The 27,339-nt window shown below is 41.9% G+C and overlaps 1 protein-coding gene across 2 annotated transcripts in view; it reads left to right on the plus strand.

Moving 5' to 3' along the window:
* The window catches only part of ikbke (inhibitor of nuclear factor kappa B kinase subunit epsilon), a 43,634-nt gene extending 24,874 nt beyond the window's left edge, over positions 1-18,760 (plus strand). The window contains exons 13-21 of one of the 2 annotated variants that reach the window (XM_008115657.3): positions 591-666; positions 5,091-5,203; positions 9,406-9,482; positions 11,179-11,218; positions 11,680-11,781; positions 15,118-15,214; positions 15,768-15,868; positions 17,678-17,749; positions 17,914-18,760. In XM_008115657.3, the coding sequence (XP_008113864.1) occupies positions 591-666; positions 5,091-5,203; positions 9,406-9,482; positions 11,179-11,218; positions 11,680-11,781; positions 15,118-15,214; positions 15,768-15,868; positions 17,678-17,749; positions 17,914-17,941 (706 nt within the window). In that variant the 3' untranslated portion in view covers positions 17,942-18,760. The remainder of the gene's footprint in view (positions 1-590; positions 667-5,090; positions 5,204-9,405; positions 9,483-11,178; positions 11,219-11,679; positions 11,782-15,117; positions 15,215-15,767; positions 15,869-17,677; positions 17,750-17,913) is intronic. The other variant, XM_062978589.1, reaches the window with a different exon arrangement.
* Positions 18,761-27,339: the final 8,579 nt, after the last annotated feature.

The raw sequence follows: 27,339 nt of genomic DNA on the forward strand, positions 1-27,339 counted from the left end.
CTTCTGTTAGTATTTCACATCAGATTCCTAAATCTTGACTTTCATTGAAGTCGCTGTGTTGGCTGTGTAGAAAAATCCCAAATTCACAAGCAGCGATACAATTTTTGGGCCAGCTTCAAAGCATAAAATAAGTTCTGCAAGCGTTCAATGCTACACTGGCATTTTCCTCAGGCCAAGATGTGAAAATCTTAGTGGAGAAAATGACTATGGTGTTGGAAGTCACAGGCTCACATTCTGTCTGAGATATTTTTAGTTAAGATGGTATTGTGGAATCTCTCAGTTTGTTTGTAGATTCAAATGTTTGTTTGTAAATAGTAGTTTGGGAATAATTTCATATTAATATGCACAAGTATCAACGAAGGCACTCATTGGAGTCAAAGGTTTATATTTAGACTGATAATGTCTGAAAGTTACAAATACCTATTAGCAAATATCTGTTCACAGCTGGTGTTGCAATGAATTAACTCCCCCCCCCCCCCCCCAACGGTTTTGTAAACTTCTTTAAACAGATCCTCTGGGTATCTCTCATGAGAAAACCCCCTTTGGATTTTTAAAAAAAACATATCCTATTGCTCCTTTTTATCTAACAGGTATGAGGCTGTTACTGGAGACTCTGGCATTCCAGAAATGAAAGGTGTGACTGAACTGAAAACAAGACTTCAAGCTGTGAGTTATTCCCATCAATGGGGCTTGGAAAATGTTGTGCAGTACCTTTACATATGCCAAATCGCTGATCTAAACTAAGCCAGAGGTTTTTAGAAAAATGTTAGGGATTATACTATGTCAAGGGAGTAAAACTAGATACTGTTATACCACCCTGCATACAGTCAGTCTTGTCTGATTTCAAAAGTTAAGCAGGGTTGGACCTGGCTAATACGTGCGTTGGAGATAACTGTGGCATGCCAGTAATCTGTCAGGACTAGGAAAAATCCTGCTTCAAATCAAGGAGAGCCCTGGTAGTCATAGTTGACAATATAAACTAAATAGACCAATGAGCTGATTCTGTATAAGTCAGTTTTCTGTGTTTCTGTATGATGCAGTTTACATTTCTTGGATGTGTTTTCAAGTCATTCCTGACTTACAGTGACCTTAATATGATCTTTTCACAAGGTTTTCTTGACAAGATTTGTTAAGTCCCTCTGAGACTGTGAGAGTACAACTTTCCCAAAGTCACCCAGTGGGCTTCATGGCTGTAGTCCAATACTCAAACTAGTACACCAATCTTACTCCTGTTTACATTTCCAACCTGTCTTTATAGCCTGATAGTCCTAGGGCTGGATATATACATATTGGTAAAATCATTTAAAACCATCACAGTGAGCTCAAAACTGATATAGTACTCATCTTCACTACTTTGAAAGGAGCCTCTAGTGGTGCAGTGTATTAAACCCTTGTGCTGGCAGGACTGCTGACTCGAAGGTTAAGTTGTTGACCTGAAGGTTGCCGGGTCAAATCCGGGAAGAGCACAGATGAGCTCCCTCTGTCAGCTCCAGCTCTCCATGCAGGGACATGAGAGAAGCCTCCCCCACTGTAAAAACATCAAACATCTGGGCGTCCCCTGCAACATCCTTGCAGATGGCCAATTCTCTCACAACAGAAGCGACTTGCAGTTTCTCAAGTCGCTCCTGACATGGGAAAAAAAACCCACTTGAAAGTCCTTGATATAGAATAGACTTGCTTTAAAAAGTGTGTGCAGTGAAGGCACCAGGAGGGTGGAATTTCCCATACATTGGTCACAAAGAGGCTTCCTTTTAGTTCTTCCACCCCAGCAAAACTAATAAAAAAGCCTTCTCTGTTGGTTTTAGCATCAGGGCAAGAGGGAGGGGCTCTTCCAGATATTTGGGACCTAAGATGGACTCAGTATTGTGAACTGGACTTGGAAACAAGACAATGAAATCCTTTAAGACATGATATAAGTCTTACCAGTTGGAACTTCCAAAATGTCATCAGGAGCCACTCTTTATGCAGCATGGATCATAAAGAGGCTACCAGAACATGTGCCACTATGACCAAGCTAAAACTTTTTCACAGTATTGGGTTGCATTTAAAGCCAGTCTTACATAAGATTCTATTATTTATGCATAGCCTCTGAATGTGAGCAAGATATGTTGATTAGGTTCTCTAATCAAAAACTAGCCAAAGAATCCCTCTGGTGCTTGATTCCTCAAAATAAAAAGATACTATTTAAAGTTAAAAAAAACATAATTCTTAGCATGAACAAAATATATTTTGACTTTTCATAGCTGGAAGGCTGATCTATAATGTGCAGGATTGCAGCTCTCCCCTGCCAGACTAAATAAATGTTCTTCTCTGAAGTGGGCTTGGAATTTCTATAATATTTACATATTTTCCTTTAAAGTATTCACTTTTACTAGGTCTTTTTTATCCATTTTAATTTTAACTATTTCAGATACTGCGCAAGCCTAGTTTTAAAAAATACTTTAAAAACAATGTGAACTTGTGTGCTTAAGAACAGTATCTCAGAATTATTTTACAGTAGGCCCTCCACTTTCATGGGGGCTATGGGTGCAAGGTCTCAATGAAAGTGGAATAACTATGAATAAAAAAACCCAGAACTTGACCATACCGTGTTTCCCCGAAAATAGGACATCCCGTGAAAATGGGGGCCGGGCTGTGGCGCAGGCTGTTGAGCAGCTGCAATAAATCACTCTGACCATGAGGTCATGAGTTCGAGGCCAGCCTGTGGCGGGGTGAGCACCCGTCAATTAAAAAAAATAGCCCCTGCTCGTTGCTGACCTAGCAACCCGAAAGATAGTTGCATCTATCAAGTAGGAAATAAGGTACCACTTATAAAAGTGGGGAGGCAAGTTTAACTAATTTACGACCTGGAATGAGGATGTCAAGAGTCAGACGCCAATTAGCGAACAAAAATAGAGTTTATTCAGCAGATAAGCCAAAAAGTAATGTTAACACAGAAAAAACCTTGAAACACTTCACTATCAGTGCTTCAAGAGCAGTTAAACCAAAAATATAATTCAGCAACACAAGCAGGTAAAAACAAAGCTAAACAAACTTAGTGCAAACTGCACTTTCTGAGTCCAAGCCCTGCCAGCCGGCTCTGTAGTTTTCAAAGAAACAGTTCCCAAAAGAAAACACCAAATTGGTCAGGAAACAAACAAACAAACTAAGAATGCAGTAGACTGCTTCCACAATGTGGATAAAGCCGAAGGCTCCAAAAGGATGGTGAAAAGACGTCGTCCGGGATTCCAAGGTCAGGTCAGGAGATAACAGCGGTGTCCAAAGAGCAAGCCAGGAGTCAAAAGCCGATAGTAGTCATCAATCACAGGGCGAAGGCAGTAGCAAGGTCAAATTCCGATCCAAGGTCTGAAGAGGGTGCAGTCATCCAAAACAGGTCCACGATAAGACACAGCGAGAGCCAAGCTAGGTGATAACAGCAGATTCAAATCATAGTCCAAGTCCAGTCTTCATGGGAACACAGAGATCCCAATGGCGCCTCAGCAACACCTTGCCACACGCAAAGTGCAGTGGCCAAACATTCCCATTTTATTCCCCTTCCTCCTGGGTGACCAAACACTCACACCCAAACACCAGGTGTCCCAAATCTACTCAGAGTCTGAGCTCCACACAGCTAGTGCTCGTGGATCTGGAGTACCTAGCAATTCGTCGGAGTCCCAATCATCCTGCCCACACTTAGCCCCATGAACACTTAAAGAACCATCCTCCCTTCTCCAAGCATCCCAATTGGGATCAGCTCCTGCAGAAACCCCAGGTTCAGAAGTATCCATAGACCCCAAATCCCCAGACATCTCCGGTGGCTGTGCCCATTCAGTGCCCGCTTCCCCAGCCACCACCTCTTCCTCAGCATCCATCTCCCCATCTGAATCTTCCTCAGAAGATCCCCCATATAGCTCTCTAAGTCGCTTCCTGCACAACTCCTCCAGTGAACCCTCATCACGAGGGTTTTTTCTTCCTCTTCGAATTCCATCCCCATCAACCATAATCCCCGAAGGCGCAGTCACAACAGAGGAAGTGCCGTCGGAGTGGATGATGAAGCAGCTGCTCCCCCCTGTGGCCAGAATCGAACATCCCCTCAGAAGAAGGTTAAATTGCCTCTGCGTCTGTCTGTCTCAGTCTCTGTTTGATGTGTTTATGGGCATTGAATGTTTGCCCTATGTGTGATCCGCCCTGAGTCCCCTTCGGGGTGAGAAGGGCGGAATATAAATACTGTAAATAAATAAATAAAATAAGACCTCGTAGAGGTTTGTTAGAATTGCCAAATCCCCCGAAAGTAAGACCTAGGAAGACAGAGCTGTCACTGTCACCGAGGAGGCATGAAGGAGAAGGAGGGAAAGGTGCATGCCTTTCCCTCCTTCTCCATCTCCGGCAGCGACGGCTCTCTTCCCCACCCGGGAAGGTGAAGGAGGAGCCCTCCTTTGCCTTGGCCGACTGCCCCCTTCCCCAGTGGCAATGGCTTCCGGCTCCTGACCCCCTTCCCTGCCCGGGAAGGCAAAGGAGGAGCCCTCCTTTAACTTCCCCAGCGACGACGGCTCCAGGCCCCCAGCCCACTTCCCCGTCTGGGAAGGCGAAGGAGGAGTCCTCCTTTGCCTTCCCTGTCGGCGTCTACCACTCTAACTAGTGGGGACTGCCCCGTTCCCTGACGGCGATGGCCCTTTTCCCCACCCAGGAAAGCGATGGAGGGGCCTTCCTCGGCAGAGACAGCCCCCATCCCTGCTCTGGAAAGTGAAGGAGAAGGAGGGAAAGGCACACGCCTCTCCCCCCTTCCTTTGCACTGCAGGCACCTTCCTCAGTGGAGAAGAAGGGAGCAAAATGAGACATCACCTGAAAATAAGACCTAGCGTGTATTTGAGAGCAAAAATTAATATAAGACGCTGTCTTATTTTCGGGAAAACATGGTAGAGTTATCCTGGATGACCTAGGGATTCCCAGAGACTACACATTAATCAAATTCATGAATAATCAACTGGAAAAAAATTAAACACACAAGTGTGGAAGGCTGACTGTATATTGTAAATATTGGATGGGAATACTTTCAAAATAGCAGATGAGCTATAAATGGACTTCTTTGGACTTTGTCTGTCTTGGCACAGATCAGTGAAGAGATATCCAGATGTAGCCACAGCATTTCTGAACAGCAAGCTGCATTGCAAGGCATTTTGTCTGAAGTTGGGAAAAAACAGAACCAAATGAAAGAAGACAGAAGGTTGGTAGAAGTATTGAAAATGGCAGAAAAATTATTAAACTGGACTTGGCAATAAATTCAGAGTATAAATCCCACAGACAAAGAATGGGGAGGAAAATAATATCCACTCCACAATCTCTTTGCTGTATGCAAATACTTCATTTCCTTAATAGCAGTTATGGGAAAAGTACTTCTTGTAAATCTGCATATTAATAAGTGAGAGAGGGACGGAAGTATGCCAAGAAGTGATTGGCTCATTCTCATGTAATATAGATGTACTTAGGCTGTTAGCCTCTGGGATTTCCTCCTGAGAAAAGAACAACTATACAAATAAAGACATCAGACTATGATTATTATTTCAAGTTCCTGTTCAAAAATTCATCCCAAAGAATGACAGGGACACATATGTCATCTGATCTGTCTTATCTTGAACTAGTCAAAACATTCTGGCTGAATGGCTCCATTTTGTTTACTGAAAATATTTACATGCTGACTTTTATCCAAAATGCTATTCAAAGCAGCTTAAAAAAATTAGTAGAACAAGCCCTTGAAAGCCAAGCATTGCTTAAAGCAAAAACAGAACAGAGTACAAGCTGCAGGTAACAGCAAAGTCTATAGTTCCTTGCTGAATATAGCTTACCTCTTCCAAATAAGGGCAATGATGGTGTTACTCAGAATAGACTTTGGTTATTAGCATTCATGAGGAGCTGGTTTGCTGGGTTGAAGGAGAAATGTGCTTCTATGAACTGCTTTTCATGCCATCTCCCAGTCTGGAGACTTATTATCTAAAGCCTGAGCGGACGATGCCATTTTCTTGGATTATGGACCTCTTGGGACAGCTTTAAAGTATCAACAAAAACTGGGACTGGGTGAGACAGAACAGCCAGAATAGATTGCACTTGGACGTCTGGTGCTTGTTTCCCGGGTGGCTGGAGTTTAATCAAAGCTGTGTTTACCCTGTCGCTTATTTTTATAATGTTCATCCTAGACAGTTGGCACTGGGGCTTTATTGGCAGCATTAAATATGATGGGAAGGGGGGAATTTAGGCAGACAAAAACTGAAGCTGGCAAAAAGGAGCCCAAAGATGGCTGTGTGAGTCATGGAAATATGGGGGTAAAGGGTTAGAAGTTCATTCGGTATGGAGATACCATCAAGGAAAATATTCCAATGGAGATCTAAGTGTCAACAGCTACAGAAAGGTATCAATCATGTAAGAAAGTCCTGAGAAAAGATAACGTCCTAGGATGTTACAGGTAAACAGTGAATTTCCAAAGGTTTTCTTGCCATTTATAAAAAATAAATACTTCCCCATAGCTGTAACAAGGGAATATAGTTGGTGGACTCTATATTTATTTTTGATGTCAAAACTGATTTCATGAGAAGTGATGAAATTGTCTGTCTGGTACTGGAATAGTTTATGGCCTAACCTAATTGCCTGCTTTAAGCCTTGATGTCAGTCTAAGAAGGAGATGCTAAGGATCAAGTGGGCATCAGTTGTGAAACTCTAAACACCTGCTTAAGAATGACAAGAAATGAAATCCCATTCTGAGTGGCATAACGGAGTAGGAGCATTAGGGAATACATAGGTGTTCTCATGTATAATCATTCTACTCATTTGTCTCGCAGTGTCTTTGGAAACATAGCCAGTACTGATCTGTTCACATAAACAGCACATACCAGTAATTTTGGATTGGGAATGGGCGGCAGATTCCACAGTAGTGTATGTGAATCTCAGTGTATGTGGTTTACTCATGAATTTTAACTGGCTAGCCAATTTATGGGTAAATCAGGTGTTTTTTAAACTGTCACATTTCAGTAGTGTTTTAAACTTTTGGAGCTCCTGAACTTGCTGAATCTGGGGAGTGCGGTTCGAATCTGGGGATTGGGGTTAGCTCCTGCTGGTAGCCCTAGCTTCTGCCGACCTAGCTGTTCGAAAACATACAAAATGTGAGTAAATCAACAAGTACCGCTCTGGTGGGAAAGTAACAGCACTCCATGCGGACATGCTGGCCACAAGACCTTGGAGGTGTCCAAGGAAAACGCCGGCTCTTTGGCTTAGAAATGGAGATGAGCACCAACTCCTAGAGTCAGACACAAAAGGGGAAACATGTTGGACATGTCAGGGGAAAACCTTTACCTTTTGAACTTTTACCCCCCCCCCCCCCCCCGCCAGCTAGTAGTGTACTAGTTCATTGTAGCTATCTCAACTCTTCTAATTTTGCACTTACATGCGGAAACAGAGGAGTTAGAAGCTCTATTTAGATAGACTTTTTACAAATGTGGCTTGCTACAGCTAGTGGTTGTTGCTGCTGTTCATTTTAATTGGGTGTAGTGATTTGGGGCATCGAATTACATTGGTATATATTATATGTATATTTATTATAAATTTGTACTCAGGCTTTTATTTCAGATTTGTCCCCATACTGGAAGGCTTAAACAGAAAATCAAAATCAATATTTTCCTTAGTGAGACAGATTGAGAATTCCAGGATGGATGTTGCTAAAACCAGCTGTGATTTTCTTGCCTGTCTGAGCCCTCGCTGTTTTTGTGCTCAACAGTCTTTAAAACTGTCTGTGCTCCACTTCCCCATCTGTAAAATCTGGATTAGCTTCTGAGCCCCTTCTCTTGCAAAAATATTATGAAGATTTCATGGACCATATGCTCCTCTCATATGGAAGTAGAAAATGAATAATCCACATAATAAATTATAGGTGATGCAGGCATCATTTCTGAAGATGTATCGGGTAAGACTTTGTCTGTGAAATGTTCAGCACAATTATATAATCCAAACCTTCTTGGTCTCTTTCATTTCAGAAAGGTAAAAACATCCACAAAACTAAAATCATGTAAAACCATAACTCTTAAAAACAAATAGACAAAAGACATACAGGAAATACAGTACAAATCTACAAGGCAAGGATACAGGATGGGTGATGCCTGGCTTGACAACAGTCCATGTGAGAAAGATCTTGAAGTCTTCATGGAAAACAAGTTAAACATGAGCCAACAATGTGATGCAGCAGCTTAAAAAGTCAATGGTATTTTGGGCTGTATCAAATGGAGTATAGTGTCTAGATTAAGGGAAGTCATGGTGTCTTTGTATTCTGCTTTGGTTAGACCTCAGCTGGAATGCTGTGTCCAATTCTGGGCACCACATTTCAAAAGAGATATTGACAAGCTGGAAGGTGTCCAGAGGAGGGCGACTAAAATGATAAAAGGTCTGGAGATCATGAATCCCTATGAGGAGTGTTTTGAAGAACTGGGTATGTTTAGCCTGAAGAAGAAAAGGTTTAGAGGAGACATGATAGCTTTGTATAAATATGTAAAAGGATGTCATAAGGAAGAAGGAAGCATGCTTGTTTTCTGCTGCCCTTGAAACTAGGACCAGGAGCAATTTGTTCAAATTACAGGAAAGGAGATTCCACCTGAACATTAAGAAGAACTTCCCTACTGTACTAGGTGTTCAACAGTGGAACTCTCTGCCTCGGAGTGTGATGGAAACTTTTAAACAGGCTGGATGGCCATCTGTCAGGGGTACTTTGTGCTTTTTCTGCATTGCAAAGCGTTGGACTAGATGGCCCATGTGGTCTCTTCCAACTCTATTATTCTGAGTTTCCCTAGAGCTATCAGTCTTTGAAGACCTGTCAATATTTTTTAAATTATCGATCTTCTTGCAGAAAAATTATAGAGAAAGTGTTACTCTAATCTCTCTTGGAAAGGAGTACCAGATCCTGGTAGGAGCCATTCAAGAGGCCTTCTCCTGTGTCCCCATCAGGTGAACCCTTGAAAATGACAGGACAAGGAGAAGGGCCTCCAAAGAGGATGTCAAAACACCTGTAGTTTCACTTGAGAGGATGTGGTTCTTCAGAGATTGTGTATGAATGTTCCTTCAGTTGAAGTCTCCTGGCTTGTTGAAATTGAGAATATTTGGGGGGGGGGGGGGGGAATTACGGAAGAGTTCTTTCTCTTGGCATGCTAGAAATGGATGGTTGTTGAGCAGTTACTAGAAAAAGACTATGATGGTGCATTCCATTCTTGATTTCTGGTGAAGGTTCTTTATCCAAGTCTCAAGGTTATGCCTAAACTTTAGTTGTGCTTCCCATTCCTTCTCTCCTAGGCAGGGTTCCCTTGGAATTTTGTGTTACTGTAGACATGTCCTCTCGTTATGGATGTAATTTAATTGATGTTTTATTTGGTTTCTGTCTATAATCTGGTACTTCAGTATCCAGAAGATGGAGGCCTGCCTTGACAAAATGCAGCTCATCTATGCCCAGTTCAAGAAGGCCCGGAAATGCCCACGTGAGTTACTGATATTGTTTGTCTCTGCTATAAGCCATAAGTCTGTTAGCTCCCAACAGAATAGCAACATCTTCAACAGCCCTGATTAGGCTACTTTAAAAAATAAAAACATTTCCAATTAGGCTTTTTAGCTATATTATCTTGAAAATGCTATATGAGCAATACTATAGTTTGAGATTCTGTTCATTTAGTAGCACCTGTGTAGATAAGATAAATTTATGAAAGTTATATCTAATCTCAAGGCTGCTCTCCCCATCAGAAAAATATAGGACTTGTATTTCCTTTGTGTGCTTGAGCTCATAGTTTTCCTATGTAGCAGATCAGAAGCTAATTAATACTTAACTGCTGGCTGGTAAAATTGCTTCAGTCTTGGGTCAAAATTTTGGATATGAGACAGCACATTTTCCAGCTGTCCTTTTATTCATGGAAAGCTGCTTTTTTAAGGAGAAAAAGCACCAGTAAAAGTCTGAAAGCTTCACTCTCTTCCTAAAATGTAAATCTTACTGCCACGAACACTACAACTACATAGCCTTCATCACTACTACTATTCTGTGCTCCTGGGAGCCCTTAGGGCTCTGTGAGAGGTGGCCACGGACTCCACAGGTGCCCCTACCTCCTTTGGGGTTTTTGCTATTATTATTATTACAGAGGCTGGATGGCCATCTGTTGGGGGTGTTTGATTGTGTTTTTCTGACATGGCAGAAGGCGTTTGGACTGGATGGCCCTGAGGATCTTTCACTGAAATATTGTTAAGTTTATGTTGGTTAAAATTGTTCTTCATTTTAATTGTTGTATTGTTTATTATTATTATTATTATTATTATTATTATTATTATTATTATTATTATTATTATTATTATTTTGGCACTGTGTGAATTAGTTCACACATACACTCTCCATCTATCTACCACTAGCCCAGGCCATGCCTGCTGTATATATATTATATATAATATAATATATAAACATTTCTTGAGGCTCCACAAGAAACTTTTGTTTCAAAACAAGCTCCAAGACTGAAAAAGCTTGAGAACCTCTGCTCTAAGAAATCTGAGCCCAGTCTTTCCCCATTTCCCACTATTGCATAGATTCTATATTTCAGTGATGGAGAATCCTATGACTCCTCAGAAGCTGACTTACCATCATGATCAGTAGAGAGGATGAAGGGAACATACATGCACAATCAGATGCAGGAGTGTGCAATCTTGGTCCTTGATGTCTTGGTCTATTTTTTCTATACTAATATACCAGTACTAATATACCTCTATACTAAAATGTGTTCTTTGGCTTCTATCTCCCAAAAGAAAAAAATGTGACTCTGTATAATGAATGAGGTTTATGTTTTGAATGGAAACAGCACGACTCTACTAACAACCCAAATACTAATTATATTCAACTAATCCATTGTTGAATCTTATGGTGCTATCTATCTGTTAGCTTTCAAATTGCTCGTTGTGATTTCTGTTTTGCTAAACATCTGGAAGTCTCACATGAAAACTCTGAAAACCCAGCTCCGAGCTAGAACTGAGTTCCAAATTCCTTTGGTCTTCATTGGTTATGTTGCACCTCCCTATTTCCTGCAGTTTCCTCCCTATTTCTTGCAGTATGCTGGATGGGAAACCCTCTGTGAATGGTATTAATTTGTGAATCTGGAAAATACTTGTCTCCTGGTAATGCCACTAAGTTGCTTTCCCTCCTAGGGCTTGGTTACAATGAACAGCAAATCCACAAGCTAGATAAGTGAGTATAAGTGTTCTTGTGTTAAACATGCCTCATGTGTAAACATTATAAATTCCAAATTTTCATGTCAGTTGTTGCAAATCAATACAGCTCTACTGCCCAAAGTTAATAGTGCTGATTCTGTAAACAGTGGATCTCTCCTCTCCTCTCTCTCTCTCTCTCTCTCTCTCTCTCTCTCTCTCTCAATCTGTGTTTGTGTGTGTGTGTGCGCGTGTGATATGCAGATTGTAATGATGAACAACAGTTATGATAAAGTTTCTACAAATTTTATTACCAGATGAGGCTTTGATCTTTGGCTTATGTATGTTATTAAAAAACCAAATTGTATTAGTTGGAAATGAAACAGGAATTTATTGAACAATATGCCTATGCTTTTGCAAGGGTTCCAGCTTTGTCTTACAAATTGTGTAGACTATCTTACAAAAGTCTGTAATGCATATTTTCCTTTGTTTCATTTTAAGATTGAATTTAGGACATTCGGCCAAAAAAGTTATTTCGGTTTTCCAAGATAATTCTGAACACCAATACCGAGCTGCTCTTTCAGGACATGGGACGAGAATGAGGTACACAATGTGTTGTTGGAATTATAATTATCATAAATTGCTGATAAAGTGTTAACATTTTGTTCTTCGGGTTCTTTTATATACTGTATGGCTTTTATGTTGGAATGTCAGTGTCTTTTTGTATGTCATTATTCTTGATGATGCAAAATGAATATTTTGTGTTTACACTCATTAAATTATTCATGTAAATTAAACTAACATTTCAAGACAAAGTAGTGGGGTTTTTAGCCAATCTTATAACTATGAGACAAAATTGAGTTTAGTCAATTTTCGGCAATAGCGCTTTTGTATTATGAATGGATTGTTTCTTTTCAGTCTGCATATTTAGCTTTCTAATTGGATGTCAAACTCAGAAAAATACAATTTTCTCATTAGTATCTAGTCCATTTGTGAAATTATGGGACTAAGAAAACTATATGAGCTTTATTTCTTTGGATGGTATATTACGCAACGGGATAGTTGAGACCTTATAAATAAAGGCATGCGGTTGAGTTGACACTGGTTCTCATTTTACCAAGGTATACACATTGTAAATCTCCCCAAGCTTCTGAGTTTGAATATTGATGGACTTTGTTTTCCACTATCAAGCAACTTTCCCATATTGAAATGGAGCCATTATTAAGACAAAGAGCGGCACTTAGATAGAATGATTTTATGTTAAATGGTGTTTAGGGAATAATGCAAAGAGCAAATTGTCCAGTGGTGATGGAGAGCCAGGCATTGACTTATTACATTGAAGCAAAGTGCAGTCATTTAAAGAAATCACTGCTACCACAACTGGGTTTTTAATTGCAAGGGCTTTTAAAACACAGTGGCCTTTTCCTTTGGATACCCTGGGCTCAAGGATTTCTGATACAAAAGCCATCCCAATTAGCCTTTGTTTGTTGAATGTAAGCTGCCAGGCCTGAATAAGGTCAATTGAGTTCCAGAAACTCAAAATATTTGTCTGCTATGTAGATTTGTTATGTTCTAGCAGACACAAAAGGGAAATATTGGAATTCAAATGCAGATTTAGGTAGATTTTGAACTAACTGATAAGTATACGTACAATCCATCAAAAATATACACTGATTTTATGTTAATTAAATATTGTCACTTTACTACTGGAATCAGGAGAACATAGATTGTGAACTGCGTGTTTTGAAATTTCAAAATAGTTCCCTTTCCTAAACAGATAATGATATTACATTTCATAGAGGCATCATGGTAGATTATCAGTGGCTTGTGAAATTTTATGTTCATTTTCAGTATATAACAACTTTCACCCAAGGGCATTACAAAGATTCTGGAGTAGACAGACATACCAGTCTTGCAAAGATGTTTATACTTGGTGAACTAATTTGGGAACATCATATCACATGATTTTATGAGCCGTCTCTTGGATGCCCAGAAGTACTTTGACCTTCAGAGTTGTACATTCCAGTTTGCCAATTAACTCCTGTCTCAGTCCCCAAAGAATCTAGGCCGGTTCAGAAATTCATTTTTGTCCATGAGGAAAGGGAATCTGGGTCATGTGTTCTTGCCCCACTCCCTCCTCCTTCCCCTTCCTATTTCACCTGGGAAGGAGGTCTATAATGAAACTAAGTGCATTGGGTTGAATGCACTTACAGAGCTCAGTGCAATCACTCATTTTGAGATATCACAGATATAGCTTGCATGGAGCTGAGTCACGATGGAGCTAAGTTACTAATCCCTTTGGGACTTTCTCTGGAGTCTCCAGACTGGAGATATAGGCAAATGGAGTGGGAAGGACTAGAATTTGTGCATGTTTTTCTACTTTCTTCATTTTGTATGTTTTAATGTTTTGGTATTTATTTATTATTTGTTTGTTTGTTTCATTTATATATTGCTTTTCTCACCCCTTGCGGGACTCAAAGCGGTTCACACCATAGTAAAATGGCAGAGATTCAATGCCTCATATCCATGTATGAAACCTTAAACGAAACCTACAAAACCTTAAATGGCTCTGATCCAATTTACCTCCCAAACGTATCTCCCCCTATGAGCCGCCCCGCATATTAAGATCTTTGAGTGAGGCCATACTCTCGGTCCCGCCGCTGTCACAGGTGCGTTTGGCAGGGACGAGAGACAGGGCTTTTTCGGTGGTGGCTCCGCAGCTGTGGAACTCCTTGCCAAGGGAGATTTGGGAAGCTCCCTCACTCACGTCTTTTAGGGAGCAGCTGAAGACCTGGATGTGGGACCAAGCTTTTGGCCCATTTTAGGATACAAGTTGATATAACCTGATGTATTCATTGGATTAATGGGAAGTTGAATACAGACTGGCTCTGACGTTTGGCCCAATGCTACTGGCCCTGTTGTAACGGTCACACAGTGTTTTACTATTTTAATTGGGTATGATAATTGGTTTTCAAGTGTGTTTTACGATTGTTGGTTTTTACTATATTTTGTATTATATGTGGCAGTAATCTTGCCATTATGTAAGACTGCTCTGGGTCCCCCTGGGGGAGAAGAGCGGTAAATAAATTAAATTAAAAAATCAACATTACAAGCCTAAAAGCAATTACATATAACCATAAATTAACTCATTAAAATTATATAAATCATCAAACATACCATAAATCTTTAAACATTAAATATTAAGGCATTTAAACATTGCATTGATCCTGTGGTTTCCCGTAGCTGTTTTCCTGTAGCTGGTACTGTTCTATTATCCAGGCGGAGGCCAAAAGGGGGCGCTAGACTGAGAAGGATAATCCAATTAAAGAGTGGGATGGGGGGGAGGGTGGAAGGAGTAAAACTATTTCCCCCTGTTTTCCTGTTGTCCCCCCCCCCCCCCACTAATTTCATCATCATGGAATCAACCCTTGTGTTTGACATGGAGGAAATGGGAGAAATTGTTTTTTTCCTTCAATCCCCCCCCCCTTGTAAAATTGACTCTCTTTCTCTGTCTAGCGCCCCCCTTTTGGCCTCTGCCTGGATAATGGAACAGTACCAAATTTTAAAATTATATTTCATTGTTATTTTACTTTGCTCTGAAGGGTGTATATTTTCCTACAAATCTTCCTACAAATCATCACTGTCGCTTACTTTCCCCATTTGTACTCTGTAAAAGGACCACCTTGAAACGTTTGCTTTGATAATATGCTTTCTCTAAAATGGTAATTGCTTCCCCAGTGGAGTATAGGGAGTATCACATATATGGAGCACCATTAATGTTGTATGGCTTGGCTATTCCGCCCACGTCAAGTTCTGTAAATGTTTGTGCCTCGGTACTTCAGGAGTTCCCCCTTTAGAACAACCTTAAATGCCTAGTCCTTCACAGAAGGAAATAAATTAACAACTGTTTGACTGTAAATGTTCTCTTCTTTCCTTCAGGAAGGCATTTGAAATACAGAAGAATTTGAAGAAGTTGAATCGATCTTTAACTACCTGCAGCACAGAGATGTCAGGATGTCAGGACTGCTTGGTTAAAGTAAGCTGATTCTTTTTCTGTTCAAGCAGTTGCACAAAGGAGAAATGAGAAGTGATTGGGGACTGGGCCATTAAACCACCCTCCCCAGGCCTGATGGATTGTAAATTTCTCTTCTACAACACACACATAAACACTGGATGTTTCAAGTCTCAGTTGAAGTCCTGGCCAAGGATACTTTGCACTGAACTTAATGTTAAAAGTACAAAGCAGGGAGATCCAACAAGCAATATTGGAGGTCCAGAAGAAGCAATCTCTGCATTTCATCGGAAAGACATATGGTGTGAAAAATTTTGATTAAATGTAGCCTAATAATGACAGTAAGTGTTGCACAGCTGACCTCTTCTGAACATGTCATATTCCAGTAGAGTCTGCCATCAAGTTCATGTACTGTATATGTGTTAATTTTAATTTTCTGGAAGCTATGCCTTTAATTTATATACTGTCCTTGGGGTGTTTATTTTTTAAAGACGCTCCACTTTTCATAATTTTGAGTCCGCACAGTGGAAAAACTGGGTAAACCAGTGATTTTATCTTCCTCATTTTATTTTGGCAGGTTTTAGACGAGTTGCACCAGAGAACCCTCCAAGGCAAAACAACATCTTCTGTCCCTACTCAAGTTTGCTTAAATCAGAAACATAAAGATGTAGCATTTGGGTATGTGTGTACACATGTAGCTGTCAAGACATGCAGAGGGTACCCTCCGCTTCCCATCACTGTAATAGTTTGAGAAGAACAGCAGGTGCCCTTCATGATGCTCACCAGCTCTCAAGCTTTTGTTTATACAGCAGGACCTCCATTTAGTGAAAGAACCATGAATAAAAACACTATTTTTGTCTCCAAAAGAATACTTCTCTAGGAATTTCTAGATTTTCCAGCCCAACTCTGGTCAACTTCAACCAGACTTTGACAACAAATTCATGCTGGAGGACCTATCAAGTGTACTTGGTAGGAATCTCTAGATTCCCCAGCATAACTCTATGGTCAATCTCTGGTAGCAGTTGACCATAGAGCTATGCTGGGGAACCTAGCATGCTGGGGAACCTACATATACCAGCAATAGCATATCAATTTAAACATCTGGGCTCTTTTTTTAATCTGAGCCTGTCTTCAAATCTTCCCTTTGTCTTAACACCTTCACAGATGCATTTGATGAGGATATAGGATATGACCTTTTGGTTTTTAATGAAGTATGCTGGCCCTGCTTATCTTCCAAGATCAGACAGGATCTGGTGTTTTCCAGATATTTAGCCCCACCTGCTCCCAGCTAGCCAGCCACTAAAAATCTGTTTGAGAAAGTTTATCAGTTTTCTGGGGCTATTTTTTTTTTTTGATATATGGGGAAAGTTGACTGCAGCCCTGGAGGTCAGCAGCTCTTGAGCGCCATAGTCCCTCTAGGTTCTGTTGGCAAAAAATAAGCATTTGAATACTTTCCTTAGTTGTTCGTCATGACATGTTGGCACTTTTCCATGGAAAAAAAAATTCCGATTCCCCCCGGGGAGAGAGGACAGGGTAGAAATAAAGTTTTATTATTAAGTATTATAGATAAACCAAGATTGTCTACTTGTTGGTCACATTTAAAAGCAACTGTGTCTCCAGACCCAGCTTCTTAGCACTGTTTTGTGAATTAACTAGGGTTACCACATAATAGTTTTTCACACTATTTTCATATCACTGAATAGTGGGTCCCCAACGCACTGTGAGGTGTTGTTCATGTAACAGCTAATAGTCAGAAAGTCTCCAAGGGGATGCTTTTTGCAGTCTGAGCTTGACATGGTGAGAGTAAAATGAGAAAATACCACAGGCAGAAAAAGGGCTCAACAGTGAAATAACAACCCGAATACTAATTATATTCAACTAATCCAGTGTTAAGTTCTAAAGAATAGGATCCTTCTTAAGATGTTACATTTTTTTCACAATTTTGTTTTTGCATGTCTTAAATTTTCAAATTCTTTCCCTATACTATATTTAAGGATATGAAAACTTGGCTTTCAGAATATTTTTGTAATTAAATCCCAATGTAAAAATGTAAGTTTGAAAATTGATTAGATCAGTTATATTGTCAGAACCTGGCTTCAATCAATATTTTCTTTTGCTTTGCAAGAAATGTTTGACTTGAAAAGGTTGAAAATCTGATTCACTGCAGATGGAAAAGATGAGAGTGCAAGAAGCAAATAGATATGGCTGAAAGAGTATATAAGGCATTCCAGGAGAGATGACGTTTTGGAGAAGAGGCTGCACTTGAGACAGTAGAAACCTAGGGCCTGTGCTGTGCTCTGGGGTTTCATTATTGCTATCCTTGTCATCTTAATATTGCATAGGAGAGACCTAATATGGTGTACCCCCTACTTTCAGCAATAGTGATATTCCCAGTGGAAGTATTTTCCCTGTTGCCTCTTGACTGGTAATAGCTACAGAAGTACTGGAATATGAAGAGTGATATTTTTGTTTCTTTTATTTAAACAGGATACAAGAACTTCAGGATCAGATGAAAATAGTTGCTCACAATCTCCAGCTCAACAACAACATCATCCAGCGGTAAGAGGCTCTAAAATTGTTTAGTGGGGTATAAAGCAATACATGTATTAAGCCTAGTGAAATAGACTGTTCTCCAGAATTTGCAAAATATACACCTGCAAAAGATAACATGGCCTCTTTCCCTCCTTTGTTGATCTAAACCTCTTTTTGCTTTTTTTCTGTAGGTTAAATGGTGTTGCACCAGGACTATAGGGGACACAGCAGGGTGCTGAGCCCGAAACAACATCGTAATGTTGAAAGTTACTGTCCTCTAAGGCTTATGGCAAAAATGTCATATTCAGTATTTAAAATGCCAGTGAATTCTACCTCCTGACTGTAGCACTTTGGTGTGGCCTTAAGAGCCAATGTTCCGGCTGTTCAGCATTCCTTGTTCAGCCAAGTATCTCTGATGTTCTTAGTTTGTGCTGAGAGAGAATGATTAGGAGATGTGCCGATTTTTGCAGCTGAGATGGCCATTCTGTTTCCTTGGTTCAGGCTAAACTTTTTGAAGTATTTTTTTATCAGATATTTGTTGGGAAAGACTCAGTTGTGGATTTTTCTTGCCATATAATTTTAAAAGTCACAGGAGAACTGCTAAAACAAAAACTTTGGAAAACATGTTGTTTTTCAGAAGAATAAATGCATATCTTTCTAGTAAAGATCTTAAACATTAGTATCTAATTCCCTGATCACTGTTTTCTCATTCATTCATTTGATTGGTATCCCATCTTTCTCCTGAAACAGGGACTATGTTTAATACTGAGCAGTTTTTACCTACCTAACAATTTTTGAAGTGTCTTAGGAAAGAAAACAAAAGCTTCTGGTGTTGATTCAAAAGGATCTTATGTCTAAAGAACTCGAGGTACATGCTAGGTCTTGAGCAGTGACCCAGATACAAATTCCAAAACAGACATACTAGATAGCACTCACTGTATTACAGATCTCCAGTGCAGTTTATAGATAAAACAGTGGTGTCTGCAGACTACTATTACTGTGTATCTTTCCAAACAATAAAGAACATCATAAATCCTCTATTTTATTATCAGTGCACACAAAGATTATAGCTAAGGGATGAACGCATGATAAGTACGTGGAACTGGAAAGTTTGTCATGATAGCCATTGCTTTTGTAAATAATACGAACATCTGACCACCCAAGTTTCAGCATAAATATTGGAAATATTGCTTATTGGTTCCTTGATACCTTCCTTTTTGAATATGAAAGATCCAGGATTATTCATTGGGAAAGAAGACAAGAAAAAAAATATCATTACTCTGCTGGAAATCTGATCTTTTTTTGAGAGGGTTTCTGTTATGATTGAGCCTCATGGCTCTGTTACTGACAGACGTGGGCGTAAGACTCCTCGAGAGTCAGATACTCTCGAGGAGCGAGAGAGAAAAAGACTGCGAGACATATTTGCAGCACCATCTGACGAGGAGTCTTTCGAAGGGTTTACGGAGAGAATGGAGGAGGGGCTGGTTAGCTCAGAGGAGGATGAGATGGATTGGACTCGGGTAAGGGAGGAAGTGGGTGCCACTGGCCATGATGGGACAGAAGATGAATGGGGACCTTCAGGATTAGACCCATGGTTTAGCTGGAGGGATGGGACGGGATCCACAGCTGGAGATGCTGTTGGGCGTAGTCAGAGGTGTTCCAGCTCTGACGAGGAAAGTGATGAGGAAACGCCCGGGTTAAGGAGGACAGCTGACAGTGATGAAGATTTGTAACTGGCATAAAATGGGGCTTGGGAGCAATTGCAAATTGCGTTGGGCAAGGTAATCTGGGCAAACGCTTGGGATCCGTGTGTGTGTGGGACGCTTCCCTGAAGACTTGTGTGCTTTCCTGTGCTGTGACGTAAGTTGATTGGAATCCAGGGTCAGACGGCGGGAGGGATTGTGTGGGCATTTGTTTGTGCAAACCTGTGCTTACTCTTATTAGCTTGACCTTCCGTCGTCTTCTTGACGGACGCCATCTCCTGCTTTGAGAACTCGGACTGAACTGACCACGGCTTGTCTTCCCCCCCTTCTTGGACTTGGAAAAACTACAAACGTCTGCTTCTGGCTTTGATCTACGGAACGGAACTGGTCTACTCAACTGCTACAATCCTTGGCTGATTTACTCGTGTTGGAGATCCTGTCTGCTGTGTGTGTGGGGGAGCGACGCAAGTTACTCTAAGCACAGTGTTGGCAGCAGAGAGGAATCTGCTGCCAATTAGTTGCATTCTTTGTATCTTTTGTTCCTTGGCTTTCGTTTCGTTTATACCCAGGCTGACGCAAGCAGTTTGTTTTTACCCGGATTAAACTCCGGTTTAATCCGGTTTATCTTTTGAACATTTACTTTTGCCCCTTTTTGCTCCTAAAGGCAAAAACTGCCTGGCCCTTGTGTTTTACGGGCATTTTTGAGTTCTGTAATCTAATAAACTCTGTTACTTTGAATCTTGTGGCGTTCTGTCCTTGACAGATTGCCCAACGCCCTTAAAAAGTTTATTGCAGCAATAAACCCGTCAGGAAGACGATGGATGAGTTACGGGCCAAAGTAGACCAATTGCAAACGGCTTTTACCGTTAGCCAAACAGCTCAGGCTGTGAAAGGACATGTTTTGACTCCTGAACGCTTTGACGGAACCAGGTGCAAGTTGCCAACCTTTTTGGCACAAGTGGAGCTTTATTTTTCTCAGCTCAGTGCTCATGCTTTTCCTACAGACACTAGCAAGGTGGCCTTTATTTTGAGTTTGTTGACCGGTCCCGCAGGACAATGGGCCACTAATTTAATTTTGGGAAATGACCCAGTCAAGGACAATTTGAATAATTTCAAAAAGTTGTTAACTGATACTTTTGGGGATCCTCTCCGCACGGAGAACGCTGGGTGGGCTCTGTATCGGTTGAAACAGGGAAAGGGGACTGTTTTGGATTACTTAAATAAGTTTAACCTGTATCGCCACCAGCTGGATTGGGGGGAAAATGCATTCATGCTTTTATTTACTGCCGGGTTAAGTGATATGCTCCAGGATGAATTAGCACGCTTGGAGCCGGCTGAAAGCTGGGACGCCTTAGTAGCTAAGGTGCTGCGTTTAGACGCAAGGTTCGAGGCTCGTAAACACTCAAAAGCAATGTGTGCGCCACCCATGCATGTAACCAGGGCACCTGTGGTGATGGGGGAAGAGCCCATGGAGCTTGGGGTCTTTAAAAAGCTGTCTACAGAGGAAAAGAGCCGTAGGAGGCAGCTGGGCTTGTGTTTGTACTGTGGGAATGCTGGGCATTTTGCCAAAAATTGTAATGTGAAACCTTCCCAGCTTTCGGGAAAAGGCCAGCCCTAGTGCGACGTGAGTCCAACGCACTAGGGCTCCTCAAGCAGTCAACTGAGGGGAGGAAGCATGTTTTCGTACCCATTACATTATCTGTTGGGGGAAGGGAACTTGTTTCTACTTTGGCACTGCTGGACTCAGGGGCTACGGTCTCCTATGTAGATATTGAGTTTGCTAAGAAGCATGGCATTCCTAGAGTGCGCAAGGCATGCGACGTGTGGGTGGAAGGAGCAGATGGGAGACTGCTGGAGACTGGGGTGGTTAACCATGAAACCTCAGCAGTAACGTGGGAGGTGCAGGGAGTAACGGGAACGTTTGTGTGGGATATTACGAGCTTGCCTAGATATGATGTGATCCTGGGGATGGATTGGCTAGCTGTAGTAAACCCACAAGTAGATTGGGCAACACGTAAAGTGATCTTAAAGAGGCAGGATTGTTGCACTCTAAATGTTACTCATTCTGATATGGAGGGAGTGCCTGCTGAGTATGGGGAGTTCTCTGATGTATTTTGTAAAAGAGAAGCGGACAAATTACCACCGCACAGGCCATATGATTGCGCCATCAAGTTGGCAGAAGGTGCGAAACTGCCAGCAGGGAGGCTGTATGCCTTGACTGTACCGGAAAGGCAAGCTTTGCGGGAGTTTCTAGATGAAAATTTAGCCAAGGGGTTTATTCGCCCATCTAGTTCTCCAACTGCGGCACCAGTATTCTTTGTAGCCAAAAAGACTGGGGAACTTAGGCTGGTCTGTGACTATCGGATCCTAAACAAATACACCATTCGGGATAGGTACCCGCTCCCTTTAATCTCGGAACTGTTATCAAGGGTGCAAGGGGCTAAGGTCTTTACCAAGCTTGACCTGCGGGGGGCCTATAACTTAATCCGTATACGGGAAGGGGATGAATGGAAGACGGCATTTAACACGTGTTTCGGATGCCACGAGTTCCGAGTCATGCCTTTTGGGCTTTGTAATGCTCCTGCGGTATTCCAGAGGTTCATGAACGATGTGTTCAGGGACCTAATTGATCAATTTTTAGTGATTTATTTGGATGATATCTTGATTTTTTCTAAGGACGAGAAAGAACATCGTCAACATGTCAAGCAGGTTCTGCACCGACTGCGGGCTAATGGGCTTTTCGCCAAGGCTTCCAAGTGCGTCTTTCATGTGCCTGAAGTGGAGTTCCTAGGTCATGTAGTGTCAGGTAGGGAACTTAAAATGGACCCACATAAGGTTGACGCCGTCAACTCATGGCAGGAGCTGAAGACTAAGAAGGATGTACAAAGGTTCTTGGGTTTCGCTAATTACTACCGGGAGTTTATTCCGAATTTTGCAAAGCTCACGGTACCTTTGACGCAGCTTCTGCGCAAGAAACAGCCATTTGTGTGGGGGCGGGAAGCTCACGAGGCGTTTCTACAACTAAAGTCTAGTTTTCAATCGGACAACATACTAACCCATCCTGATGTTGACAGACCGTTCGTGGTAGAAGCGGACGCTTCTAGCTACGCGTTGGGGGCTGTATTGTCTCAGAAGGATTCCTCAGGGACCTTGCGTCCCTGTGGATTTTACTCGCGGCAACTAACACCCTTCGAGCAGAACTATACCATATGGGAGAAGGAGTTGTTGGCGATTAAGGTGGCGTTTGAGGTGTGGCGGCACTGGCTTGAAGGGGCACGGCACCAGATCGTGGTCAGATCTGATCACAAGAACTTAGAGCACTTGCAAACAGCAAAGAAGTTAAACCAGCGTCAAATCCGCTGGGCTTTGTTTTTCTCCAGGTTTAACTTCAAGGTGCAGTTCGTGGAGGGGAAGGCAAACTTGCGGGCCGATGCTTTATCCCGCAAGCCGGAATTTAAGACCAATGAGCAGGTAGTATGTCAGACCATCTTGCCTACTGCCTCTCTGTGTGTTGTAGATAATGAGCTTGGGTTACATGACCAGATCCTTGAGGCTCAGAAGGATGATGTGTGGACTCAGGAGCAACTGATGCTGCTCTCTGCAGGTAACCGTACCATACTGCCGCATCTCCAGGATCAAGACGGGGTATTGGTGCGTAGGGGGCAGGTTTACGTACCAGTAGGGACCCTCAGGTTGGAGGTGATTAGAGCCCACCATGACGAACCCATGGCTGGGCACTTTGGCAGGTTCAAGACCGTACAGCTTATCACCAGGAGCTACTGGTGGCCAAAGATGCGGCAAGACATTCTGCGCTTTTGTGACAGCTGCGCCGTTTGTCAGCAGAGTAAGACGCCTGTTGGGCGCCCTAGAGGGTTGTTATCGTCTTTACCTGTTCCGGAGAGGCCATGGCAAATCATTTCCATGGATTTTATTTCAGATTTGCCTAAGTCTGGGGGTTATACTTGTATTTGGGTGGTGGTGGATTTATTTAGTAAACTGGCTCATTTTATTCCTTGTTCAACCATTCCGGCGGCCCCTACGTTGGCCTTACTATTTACAAAGCACATCTATCGTTTGCACGGAGCACCCGAGGTGATTATTTCAGATAGGGCTCCGCAATTTGTGTCACGCTTTTGGAAACACTTCCATGAGTGTTTGGGGACTAAGTTAAACGTGTCTTCAGCTTTCCATCCGCAAACGGATGGACAGTCGGAACGGGTTAATGGGCTCTTAGAGCAGTATCTGCGTTGTTTTTGTTTAGATCAACCCACGGCTTGGGTAAAGTGGTTACCGGTGGCGGAATTTGCTTACAACAATGCGGTGCACACGTCTAGTCAGCATACGCCATTTGAGCTAACTTATGGTTTTCACCCACGGGGAGGTGTGGCGCCGTCGACCAATGTGGTCTCTTCGGACCCTGTGTACCGCTCTTCGGAAATGGCTGCATTGCATGATGTTGCCCGTCGCTTACTGTTGGAAGCTAAGGCAACGCAGAAGACTCAGGCTGACCGCCACAGGCAGGCAGGGGAGGAGTTGGAAGAAGGGGATTTGGTGTGGTTATCTTCCAAACATATTAAACAGGCTGGGGGAAAGTTTGCGCCTCGGTATTTGGGTCCCTTTCCTATCGTTAAAAAGATTTCTTCTGTTGCGTTTCGTTTGCGTTTACCGTCTAGTTTAAAGGTCCATCCAGTCTTTCATCGTTCGCTGTTGAAACTTGATACCTCTAGTCGTCGTGGTGCTATAGCGGAGGGTATCACTGCCACTTCTCCGCCATCGGGGGAGGAGGCCTTTGTGAGAGGGGATAGTGTTATGATTGAGCCTCATGGCTCTGTTACTGACAGACGTGGGCGTAAGACTCCTCGAGAGTCAGATACTCTCGAGGAGCGAGAGAGAAAAAGACTGCGAGACATATTTGCAGCACCATCTGACGAGGAGTCTTTCGAAGGGTTTACGGAGAGAATGGAGGAGGGGCTGGTTAGCTCAGAGGAGGATGAGATGGATTGGACTCGGGTAAGGGAGGAAGTGGGTGCCACTGGCCATGATGGGACAGAAGATGAATGGGGACCTTCAGGATTAGACCCATGGTTTAGCTGGAGGGATGGGACGGGATCCACAGCTGGAGATGCTGTTGGGCGTAGTCAGAGGTGTTCCAGCTCTGACGAGGAAAGTGATGAGGAAACGCCCGGGTTAAGGAGGACAGCTGACAGTGATGAAGATTTGTAACTGGCATAAAATGGGGCTTGGGAGCAATTGCAAATTGCGTTGGGCAAGGTAATCTGGGCAAACGCTTGGGATCCGTGTGTGTGTGGGACGCTTCCCTGAAGACTTGTGTGCTTTCCTGTGCTGTGACGTAAGTTGATTGGAATCCAGGGTCAGACGGCGGGAGGGATTGTGTGGGCATTTGTTTGTGCAAACCTGTGCTTACTCTTATTAGCTTGACCTTCCGTCGTCTTCTTGACGGACGCCATCTCCTGCTTTGAGAACTCGGACTGAACTGACCACGGCTTGTCTTCCCCCCCTTCTTGGACTTGGAAAAACTACAAACGTCTGCTTCTGGCTTTGATCTACGGAACGGAACTGGTCTACTCAACTGCTACAATCCTTGGCTGATTTACTCGTGTTGGAGATCCTGTCTGCTGTGTGTGTGGGGGAGCGACGCAAGTTACTCTAAGCACAGTGTTGGCAGCAGAGAGGAATCTGCTGCCAATTAGTTGCATTCTTTGTATCTTTTGTTCCTTGGCTTTCGTTTCGTTTATACCCAGGCTGACGCAAGCAGTTTGTTTTTACCCGGATTAAACTCCGGTTTAATCCGGTTTATCTTTTGAACATTTACTTTTGCCCCTTTTTGCTCCTAAAGGCAAAAACTGCCTGGCCCTTGTGTTTTACGGGCATTTTTGAGTTCTGTAATCTAATAAACTCTGTTACTTTGAATCTTGTGGCGTTCTGTCCTTGACAGTTTCTTTTGAATGTACAGTAGAGTCTCATCCAACATAAACGGGCTGGCAGAACGTTGGATAAGCGAATATCTTGGATAATAAGGAGGGATTAAGGAAAAGCCTATTAAACATCAAATTAGGTTATGATTTTACAAATTATGCACCAAAACATCATGTTATACAACAAATTTGACAGAAAAAGTAGTTCAATACTCAGTAATGCTGTGTAGTAATTACTGTATTTACGAATTTAGCACCAAAATATCATGATGTTTTGAAAACATTGACTACAAAAATGCGTTGGATAATCCATAATGTTGGATAAGTGAGTGTTGGATAAGTGAGACTCTACTGCAATCTGTTTTATCAGAAGGTGGTGTATTCAGGTTTATCTTTTTAGCTTTGTATTCATCTCTTGGTGTAATTTCTGCTGGTGTTATTAGTAAACTAATGTAAATTAATTTGTAAAAGATAAATCAGCCATGTATGCAGGTAAGGATCACGAAGTAAAATGCCAGGATTTGGCATGCATGAAACTAGAATCCTATTAGGACTCGACGTACCTTGCACCCAAGACTTCACAATACCTTGCCATGCCTGGACAATTATGACAATTGTTGGCTTTTCTCCAGAAACACCTGGGTGATGGTGGTATAAAGAATATTAGGCAGGGCTGCGACTTCTTCAAGAGCTCCACTCCCAAAGGAGATACTACAATGCTGGAATGCACTGCACCAAGGAGTCTACTTCTTGAAATGTAATCTCAGGAAATCTGATTCTCCTATTGCCTTTGCTGTCCTTGGCTTTTGGACTCTCAATTGAAACCTCAGTGCCAAAAGCCTCACTGTCCAGACAATCCTTATTAGTACCTTTGATTGTCAGTAAGGTGTGCTCATGTCTTTGCATCACTATCATCTTTTCCAATAGGTCTTTGAAACTGCAGAAATGACCAAAACTCTGATGGGGAGATGATGATAGAATGATTCTGCACTGATGTAATGGGAAATTCTGTTCTGATGTCTTTATTCCCTGAAGGAAAAATTCAGCTTTGAAACATTATTTTTGACTACAATTTCCTCTACAAAGAAAGCTTTTTGTGATATAGGAAAAAACTATGTATTATTTCCAGCCTAAGTTGCTAAAGCCCACATAAATACAAGCATGATGCATACATATTAATTTTGCTTGTATATCAAGAATGCAGATAAGTAGACAAGCAGAACCGCTCCTGCTGTTTTGGACTATGGTGTGTTAATGATTAGATTGTGGGGTTGGGGCTTGGAAGATCTTGCATTGCAATTCCATTGAGCTATGAAAACTTGCTGGGTTTTTGTCTTGGGCCAGATAGTCTGCCTCGGATCAAATCACCATGAAATGCTCCTTTGATCATAAAGTGGGGCTGACAGAAGCCAAGTTGTTTGAGTTCATTGGAAGAAAGATGTGCTATAAAGCTAACTAATAAATAAAACTGGTATGCCCCAATAGCATGGTTAATGAACTCAAAATCGTCACCCCAAACATTATCATTTTCTTGCTTCTCTTCCTGTGTGTGGTGATACACTGAAATAAAAACAAGAGAAATGTCAAATTATGGCATGTACAGTCTGTTAACAAGTGCACCTGACAACTTGAAAAATGAGGCACTTCCTTTTCTGTCATTTCTGAAGTGACATGAGACAGGTTTGTTTTATAACTGGATATACGGACTGTTTCTTTCATTATTTCTCTTTTGAGAAACAACTACAATCTGGTATTTGTTTTGATTGATCACTAGCTCTCAAGATGACATTTGCTGAAAGTGAAAAGTAATGGCGCCTCTCCCAAAACGGGGATTTTGAGACTGTGAGTTGTTATTAAAAATTAGGAACCAAACACATTCCCCTGATGGATAATTCTGGATAAAGAAAAGTTTGTGAGTATTTCCTCTTTGGCATGTTTAACGCCCCAGATAATCCCCAATTTTAGCAATAAAGGCTTA

This window comes from Anolis carolinensis, chromosome 4 (genome assembly GCF_035594765.1).
Source record: "Anolis carolinensis isolate JA03-04 chromosome 4, rAnoCar3.1.pri, whole genome shotgun sequence".
Classification (NCBI taxonomy): domain Eukaryota; kingdom Metazoa; phylum Chordata; class Lepidosauria; order Squamata; family Dactyloidae; genus Anolis; species Anolis carolinensis.